The following is an 8,984-nucleotide window of genomic DNA, read 5'->3' as shown; positions in this document are numbered from 1 at the left end:
ATATAAAAACTTTTCTCTTTTGTAAGCAAATATCACACTGTTTTTAATCTGATTACTGTTTTTACATTCAAAGACTGTCATACCTAAGCCACATGTTGTGTTTCCCAGGGTTTCTGTGCCAGAGGACAAATCTCTCTCTTCCTTCTATTTGTAAAACACATTTGTCTCTGAAACGGACCATAAAAGATGCCTTGATTTCTTTTTTTCGTTTTTCATTTGCAAATTTGATACACTGATGAGGCAAACTTTTTTTGTTCGCATTTATACAAAACTTTCTATGAGTCAACACATAGAAAAATTGTTTGAACATGAGCTGCAGACACTTGAAAGGCTTTAGCTCCTTTCCCACTGAACATCTCTGAAGGACAAAGCTGTGATTATGGTTTGTGGTTAGGATGTTTGCTGCAAGTAATTTGTCTCCCATGCATTGCTTTGATGATGAATCTTCAGCTGTGCATCAGTCAGCTACTCCTATTTCCTGTAAAGCACCTCATCATTTTTTTTAAGTATTATTGCTTTAAAATATTAGTGTTAAAGTCTTCTATGTGCTTACCCGGTAAACCAGTGAACAAATGTCCTCTGTAGTGTCACAATTTCCCTAAACAAACAGTCTTTGCAGCCAGCTCAGATTCTCTTTGCTGTTGTTTGGGTTTTTGACTGATTTCTCCAGCAAAAGCCATCCAGTTCCGGGATTTTGCACAGTTCTTCATACATGTTTAATTATGTTTAGGTTTATGGACTGTTGCCGTTCTGGCAAAGACCCTGCCATCCCCCCAGCTTCCTGCACCAGTTATTTGTTTTAGGAGTTTATCGCTAATCATTTTTGTGGAACACTGGATCATGATTATTGTTTATATATATACCTATCCCAGAAGTTTAGGTGGGAAAACTTTAGAGAGACTTTCTCTTACACTTACAGTTTATTGCAAATACAGCATTTTTGTAGAAATTTATATAAAATGTTTTAATATAACATGTTTATTTTGTTGATGTGCAATACACTGTATTCGTTCCCCTTCTTTTTCTATTATATTGGACATAGTCTTGGACCTTTAAAGAAGCAAAATAATCATAATGTTCCCTCATCCATGTTGATACACTTTTTTTTTTCCAAAACAAGCAATTCCTTAGAAGAAATTGTGTCTATCAAACACTGCAAGCAACACATTTAGATTTGGGTGATTTCTTTTTATCTTTATTGTACTGCAGGAATGCCACACGGATCCATTCTTGGATCATTTTAATACTTCTTATTATATCAGATGCATGCACGTGTGTAATTGTGTATATTTGTAATTGTGATTATTTTACCATTAATGTAACAAATGTTTTCCGTATTTATACAGTTATGGTTAATCTTGAATGATATTTGAAGGATTATGAAACCGCGTCCTCTGTGTTCCAGCTTAATGTTATTATATTCTCAAGGATCTACTAGTGTTAATCATTATTAATTATACTGGTAGAAAAAATATTCACAAACTATTCAGATATTCAAACACAGAAATATTACATATGTTTAAAAATATGTTTTAACTGTTACTAACTTTGAAGGTAACTTATTTTAAGAGTTTTGCTATGTTAACATGCCTGCTTTCTTCAACGTGATCACTAGATGTCACTAATTATTACACACACTTCCTTTAACTTAAAAGTGTTTTTTATACAAATTTGGCAGAAACAACAGTCCAACTGTAAATGCATGCCAAGAAGTAAATACATGTCAAGCGAGACGAAAAATAACTTTAAAATAGATTATTTAATATTATGTTTAACAGTTTCCCCTTGGGTGTGAGATACCACTTCTGGTTTTGCATCAACTTGCTCACGTTTACATAAAACTTCCCTGCAGCTAGTTAAAAAGAAATGCAATTCCAGATAAACTCTGACGAAACAAAAGGAACAACATGACAACTGTGTAAAAGGTTCCCAGTGGTTATGCACTTTTATTCAACTTTTCGGGTCCCACCGTGGGTCCCTTGGTGGTTAATACCAGGATCAGCTCATAATCCCTGAGAAGTCAGATGTGGGAATGAACTGCTAAAACCCTCCAGATACTGGAGAATAAACACCAGTCATGTAGTACAGTTCAAGGCAATACCAAAAAAATAACACAAACCCTGGCCAAGTCATTTAAAATTGGTGTAAACCACGATGAGAACGTTACATTCTAAGCATACACAATCACTACTCTTTTAAACAAAAGTGCAGTATACAATACCGCCATAAAGATGAAACCCAATATGGGTGAGAGAGGACACAGAGGGATCAAAACACCTCCATGTGGAAACACTGACGCTGCTCTCACCTCAACAATAACCAGCTGGATTTATGTGTAAATAAGGACCAATTGTGCTGACAATAACAGATAAACTCCTAATGCTTTTTGTGCAAGCCACAACAGACTGCAGCATGGACTATACAAGCAGATGTTGCTGTTTCTTGGCTGTTTTAGCCAGTACTTCTCTGTTGTGAGGGGTCTGTAGAGGTGAGGTGCAGACATCAGGTCATTTGAAACACAGCTGTGCAATTCTTAAAACAATATAAAACCTCTTCAAAGCATATGGTTACCCCCTCTCCCCGAAACACAATCTCTTCCACTCATTGCTTTTCCCTGATTGTAACTAATGCAAGGAGTGTTATTAAATACATAGACATGAATAGGGAAGTTAGACTCTTAGGGGGTTATTTTTGTTCTCCTTGGAATCAAATCTAAAGTATGTCTTAAAAGGACATAAACTCAGTCAGTTAATCATTAAAAAAGTCTCTCTTTTTTCTACAATAAGGGATGGAAAGTGCTTTGTTCTGACATACTTCAGATTAGGTCCCTCAAAGAAAAAAATGCATTTGGAAATCTGCCAACTGCCAGCTCAGGTTGTGGGAAAAGTAACACTGTTCACGTAAAATTACAGCAAAATCTTCATCTCAGAGCATTTATCCGGAGTCGTTTAGACTAGAACTGAATGCAAATGTCAGAAAGAAAAGTGTTCACGTTATAAAATATCTCTAAGCCCAAAACGGACCTGAGTGGCATTTCAGTTTTTAACAGAAGAAAGAAAATAGAGTGCTGGCAAAAAGGCTTGAATATATGAGAATACATTCTATAAGAATTTCTGATGCATTTACAAGCAACATTTACATCACAAAAAGCACAAGTGATTGCCTGCAAAGCTAAATGGCAAAAGCTACTTCCTTCTGACAGACGAACTCCTCCGCCCCAGCTTTATGGGATGGAGTTGTGGCCCCACAGAGGAAGAAAAGAGTCCAAAGATAAGCCGCACAGCAGCCTAGTAAAACAATTCCAGACCATGCACGGCTGCGGCGTCAATGCAGCAGCAACACGGTCTCCTAAGAAAAAACACTGGTCCCCGTGAGCGTTTCAGATACCGAGGCGCGACGGGGACGAGGATGAGAAAGGAGCGGTCACCCTAGAAGGCAACCTGAGGGGGACACCATGGAGTGTCTGGGTACAGCAGACAGTGCACGGATTTAAACCTGGGAAATGGAAAATGGAGAACTGAATGAGTGGAAACGTGCCAAATATCTGACAAATGTGAAATGGAAAAATGTCCCCACCTTGATGGATCCTCCTCCACAGAAAAAGCCCCTTTCAAGCTGATGATATTGCTTTTATTTTCAAACATCCCATAACTGAGAGTGATCTAGAAGCAGAAGGGGAAAAAAGATTATAAGCATGTTATCCAATTTAACCTGCAGGTGCATGTTTTCAGAACAGAAAAAAACAACCCAGATATCCTATGAGGGTCTCACCTGTTTGTGAATCTCAGATCGGGACACCTGTTGCAGGTTTTCCAGGTGGGAGTGAAACAAGCTGCTTCGGGTCAGAGGGACTCCCAGAACAGACTCAATGATGTAGCCAATGGTGCAGTCATCGGGCAGACGGATCTTCTCTGCTGTGTTCATAAAGTGACCGCCACTGAGAAGAGAAAAACAAAGGTGAAGACAAAACACAACTCATGCTTTTCTCTTTTAACTCATTTCCTATTATGAGATACTTTTACAATGTTCAGTTGCTCTACTGAGGTGCATTTGAAACCAGATATTTACATATCATGTATAAAATAACATGTTGACATTACACCAGTTTACTGTTTACTTTCCCATCACATCATTACTGCTATGCAATTTGATGGGACTAAAATTCTGGAAGGTGATCAGATAGTCAAACTTTTGGCTGAAATCATAGATTTTAAAAGGCAAATCCAGTGAATACTACATGAAAACATCGGAATTTGAATACAGTAATATTGCAAATAAAAATAACATTGGTAATCTTAATAAAACAGAAGAAGTTCAGTCTGGTTTCACGGAAAACGATTCAATATATTCTCACCTGGCCCACGGGCTCATCTTCAGTGCCAGACCCCGGCTCACACAAAAGCCAGCTCCTCCCGTGGCAAACCAAAAGTTGACTGGTTTCTAGTTTAGGATAAGACTGACAATTACTACATTGCTGTTTCTTTAAATCAGCAACATCTAAAGGACAACAATGCTTTATCGTACCATTTTGTTGTCACCTAGCCTCTCTGTGGCCTCTATCGGCCGGTCCAGACTCGGTTTACCAATGTACAAATCCTGGGTGTGGGGGTACTGAGACAAGTGCTTCACAAGAGTCCGAACATTCACGTAGTTATCGTCGTCCACGTGACAGAACCATCTATGAAGCAGGAAAAGCAAACAAGAGATTAAATGTAATCATCTGCAGACTATTAATGCATGACCCCATCCTCAGGCAGCAAGGCTTACTTTTTTCCTGACTCAATAAACTTATCGTATTCTACCGCCATCTTGCAGGACAAAGCTTGGCGACTATGAGCAGCAGAACAGTTGGTGTTGATTGCGTGACTTCCTGCAGGAGCAAAATCACCAAAACAGAAATAGTTTTATTATGAGACTGCACAATCAAAGGAAACTGAGGAAAAAAATTTTATAGCTTTCATAAAATCTATTTAGTACTTAATGAAAGGTCCTTTCAAACAAAGAACATCTCTGTTGATGAATTTCCACATACAACTTACCGATTTTCTTCTTTAGCTCATCATCTTCGCCATCTGTGAAGATGTAAGTCTGTGAACAAAAAGAAGTCATGGATAAGATGACTTGGTCCAAATATAAAAAAGAAAAAAAAACACTTTGGCTGATTATATGGAGCTTTCACACAATCAAATGCAAAACAAAATCCTGCTTCCTCGCATCAAGCCGCTAAGATTAGCATCAATCAACGTGTCTTTTATGCAGTGGAAAACACACTGTGTTAAACAGCCCCTTGCTCCAAGAAAGGCCTTTTGTACTGCGTTTTACTCTCTCCGGGGCAACCATACAGCCGCTCTGAAGCATCCCAGACAACCGACAAAGCAGGAGGCAGACTGTCCGCCTTCCATACACACACCCCACATCACGTCGCCCTTGGACCAGCCAGCTCACCCGGCTACGGAGCCTCGCAGTGTTTACTCCCCTGAAACAGTGGCGTAAAAAAGTTACAGCCAACACTCCATTGTCTTTGTCTTGGAAAGTGTGTGAGTATGACAGACTCATAATGTCTGAGGACTTTAACCTTGAGGCTGCAGACACTAGTTGAATGTAGCAATTAGTCATAAAAAAGGGTGAGCAACAAAGGCCACCGATAACACCCACAGAGCAGGTGCAAGCTGCTCAATGAGTATGATGAAAGGGCCTGAGGCCGCCGGCTTTATAACCGCCAGGGGTATGTTTACTCTTCACCTCAGGTGAGGCAGCACCTGCCGAACATCACGCCACCTTATCAAGGGCACGCGTCTAGACACGCCAGGTCGTGGTGCTTCACGACAGGCCGCTTTGTGTCAGTTGGGGCCTCATTCATGCATCCGCAGTTAAAGACCTATTTCTCTACACAATAAAGGATGCAAACAGAGGCTACCGCAGGAGTGTTCGGAGCAAATTCTGAGCAAATTCTGAGCAGATGTTTTTTTTTTTTCCCCCCCCCCCCCCTTCATGCTAAAAGCAGAGAGTCTGTATTTGTTTAGGACAGGGTGGTGGTTTCAGTGATGAAGGGATCACAGGCTGGCGCTGTTTGCTTTAAAAGCTCGATGAATAGATGGCCTAATCACTGAGGCAGCTGCCAGAGCTGCCAGGGCACTGACAGAAAGAAAGATGGAGGGAGGAAGGGGTGGCGGGGGATCTCACCACTGATTAGTAAATCGAAAACCGTGTGTGGCCATTCACCCCCTGTTCGTCCTCATCCTGCCTCTCTTCCCCGTCTCCCCCCTCCTGCTCTGAGCCCCAAACGCGGCCAGAGGCTCTTGAAGAGAACAATGCGGAGAGTTTTCATGCTGGGTAAAGTCTCCGCTGGGTAAATTCTGAGCATGTTTGCCTGCATTTGCATACAGCTGCAGGAGTTAAGTGAAGATAATGCACTAAGGGAAAAGTTTCTGCTGCCATTGTTGGATTCCTGCAGCTTAAAGGCACAGCTGCTTTCACAGAATATGAAATCCAACCAAAACAAACCAAAAAAAGAGGGAAAAAAGTTCTAAAATATTTGGTTATTAAAGTAGAGATAAGAAACAAAAGAGAAAATGAAAAAGAGGGAGTGGGTAAAGTGCAATCCAGAGCACAGGAAGGGGTTGCACGAACGGCCTTGTCTGAACTGAACGTGGTGCCTGGCTGGCTGCCTCCAGCTCCACAGGAAGGAAGGCCACCAGGCTCCCTTCGTTCCACCAACCACCTCCACCCTGACTCCTTCCCCTCTCTGTTCTGCAGCCTTTCAGCACTTTTTGTCTGGACAAATGAGCTGGAAAACAATTCAGGGACATGTCAGAGGCGTGATGCATCTATGCTTTGTCCCTGTGCCAAGGCTGACCACTTGTACTGATAGCCTCACACTGAAGCAAATTTATTAACTCGGCTACGGAAATATTTATTGGAAACGTTCAAGGCTCATACAGGGAGACTTTTGGTTTCAACTCTACTTAGAGAATGCAACTTCATTTGAATATAATTTTGTTTTTAAAATGTCCCTTTGCACAGACAGCAGTGCAGGGAAGTGAAAACGTCTAGCAGAAGATTAGCATAAAAATAATCCAAACTTCACAGACAGTCGTCAGCTGACCCTGAGAATCAAACCTCTGCTGATGAGGACGGCCATACGCACAGGGTGGGAACTCTGAGCATCATATGGCTGGCATTAAAGCCGTCCTTTGTTCCGTCTCCCCCTGACCACCTGGCACCCTTCCTCCAGAAATTCCCTCTTGCATTGTGCTGCTCAGTCTATCCTTTTTGTCCTTGCAGGACCCCCACCCCTCCCACCTGTCTCCCCCCTTTGTGCCCCCAGCTGTCTGTCTATCAGTCCTGCTGTTACCTCTGGACGATGCAGTTCACTAATGTGATCCACAACAGTAGCTGCAAACCAATTAGCACATGTAGTAAGGTGTCAAGGGTGTGTTCAAGTCTTTAATGGGAGATGTTCAAACAACTCCGACTAATGATTTCTCCGGTTCTAAGATGGGTCGATATCATCACAGATAGTGATCCAAGCATGTTCTGAAAGTGAAGTGCATCAACATGCAGGATAAAATCACTTTTGATTTGCTTTCTTCAAAGAAATAATAGGCCTCTTTTTGTGCTTCAGTGTGCAAACCTGCCTGCAGATGCACTGCTTTTGTCCCAGGCAACCCCTCTCATCAAAGCCCCATTTTCCCATCCCTTCCTAGTGTGCCTGAACCAGACTCAGTTCCCATGTTCCCATGGAGAGAGAGAGCGAGAGAGAGGAGACAGGGAGCTGGGAAAGCCTCCCCCCGACTCCCCTTCTTGTTCAGTAAGATGCTTTGTTAGTCCTGGAAAAAGGGAACAGAGCTGGAGTCGGTTCTGTGACGCATCCATTGCAGCAGCGGCATTCACAGGGACACCGAAGAATAGGAGGGATAATAGGCAGTGGGGAGGCAGAGAGGAGGAGGCGAGAGGAAGAAGAGGGAGGACAGGGGGTCCTAAAACTGCTCCCTCCGTTCTCAGGAACATCATTCAGAGGAGAATAAGAAGTGACAGAAACTTAGCACAGTTTAAAGGAACTGTGCTGAGAAGAGGAACAAAGCAGCACCTAAAAACATGAATCACCTAAGTTTTAATATTTAGTCAGTAAGGCGAATCACCTTCACCTGCAGTATGCTCTTTGCTGTAACAAACTAATTAATGTGAAAAGAAAAAAAAACATCAGGAATACTTTTTCACCTGTTGCATGTTCCTGGAGATCCAAGTCTCCAGCAGCAGATTTAGCCTGGACTGGTGGAACTTCTTGGTTGTCTTCACGGCGACGAAGACATCAGCCGCGCTGATGTCCTCAGCCGGAGGGGGGTCCGAGGCGGCGGCTGAGGTCCGTGCGGGCTTCTCCACCTCCCTGCGCTCCCGGGCCAGCTTGGAGAAGTAGGTCGAGAATCCTTTCTTATCCTGGGCGGGCAGCGCGTGGTCCTCCGGCGCAGAGCGCGCAGCTGCGTCCTCTCCGTCCGTCTCCTCGGACACCTGGACGCGGTGATGCTGCACAGCGACCAGCAGCAGCAGCAGCAACAGGCAGAGGCATCCTGTGCAGGCTACGGAGATCGCTGTCTTTTTTCCATTATTTTTCAGCATGATTAAAACTTAAAAGCGACTTAAAAAACTATGAAGTGGGGCAACGTGCAACTGATGCCAAGTCCATGCGGTGTTGCTCCTCAGAAAAACACAAACTAAAATACAGAAACTCCTTTAGAGATCATAACAAATGAGTGGCTCCATTGTAAGGAGGGGGTATTTAAAGTCTCTCACAGTGGCCACGCCTCGTGGGAGGTCTGTGAATCTGACATGCAAGCCTGTGATGGTTCATTGGGCGGGGTTTGGTTTGGTGTCTGGGTCTGCGGCTTATCTGGGTTTTCAAGATCTCACAAGAAAAAGTTTGACCCAAGAAAATCCTGAATTTCTGTCCCAGGATTAAGAAACAATTGGATTCTTGGATTTAAGAA

At 42.6% G+C, this 8,984-nt stretch overlaps 1 protein-coding gene across 1 annotated transcript; it reads right to left on the bottom strand.

The window, feature by feature from the left end:
* Nucleotides 1-1,919: 1,919 nt before the first annotated feature.
* Nucleotides 1,920-8,730, bottom strand: lfng (LFNG O-fucosylpeptide 3-beta-N-acetylglucosaminyltransferase). The gene is made up of 8 exons (XM_055021620.1): nt 8,221-8,730; nt 5,040-5,088; nt 4,768-4,870; nt 4,525-4,678; nt 4,355-4,440; nt 3,772-3,937; nt 3,577-3,662; nt 1,920-3,495 (listed from the first exon to the last, which is right to left on the bottom strand). Exons 1-8 carry the CDS (start codon nt 8,614-8,616, stop codon nt 3,429-3,431), a joined length of 1,107 nt encoding a protein of 368 aa, XP_054877595.1. The 5' UTR covers nt 8,617-8,730; the 3' UTR covers nt 1,920-3,428.
* Nucleotides 8,731-8,984: the final 254 nt, after the last annotated feature.

The sequence above is a fragment of the Poeciliopsis prolifica genome, unplaced genomic scaffold (genome assembly GCF_027474105.1).
Source record: "Poeciliopsis prolifica strain line A6 unplaced genomic scaffold, Auburn_PproV2 SCAFFOLD077, whole genome shotgun sequence".
Lineage (NCBI taxonomy): Eukaryota > Metazoa > Chordata > Actinopteri > Cyprinodontiformes > Poeciliidae > Poeciliopsis > Poeciliopsis prolifica.
This window is presented reverse-complemented; position numbering and strand designations above follow the sequence as displayed.

Bases quoted from the DNA above. Each gene is read 5' to 3' on its own strand.
- lfng (XM_055021620.1), bottom strand. From the start codon at position 8,616: ATGCTGAAAAATAATGGAAAAAAGACAGCGATCTCCGTAGCCTGCACA. The intron at 4,679-4,767 runs GTAAGCCTTGCT...CCTGCTTCATAG, and splicing joins TTTATTGAGTCAGGAAAAAA to ATGGTTCTGTCACGTGGACG. The intron at 3,663-3,771 runs GTGAGACCCTCA...TTCTGCTTCTAG, and splicing joins GATCTGAGATTCACAAACAG to ATCACTCTCAGTTATGGGAT.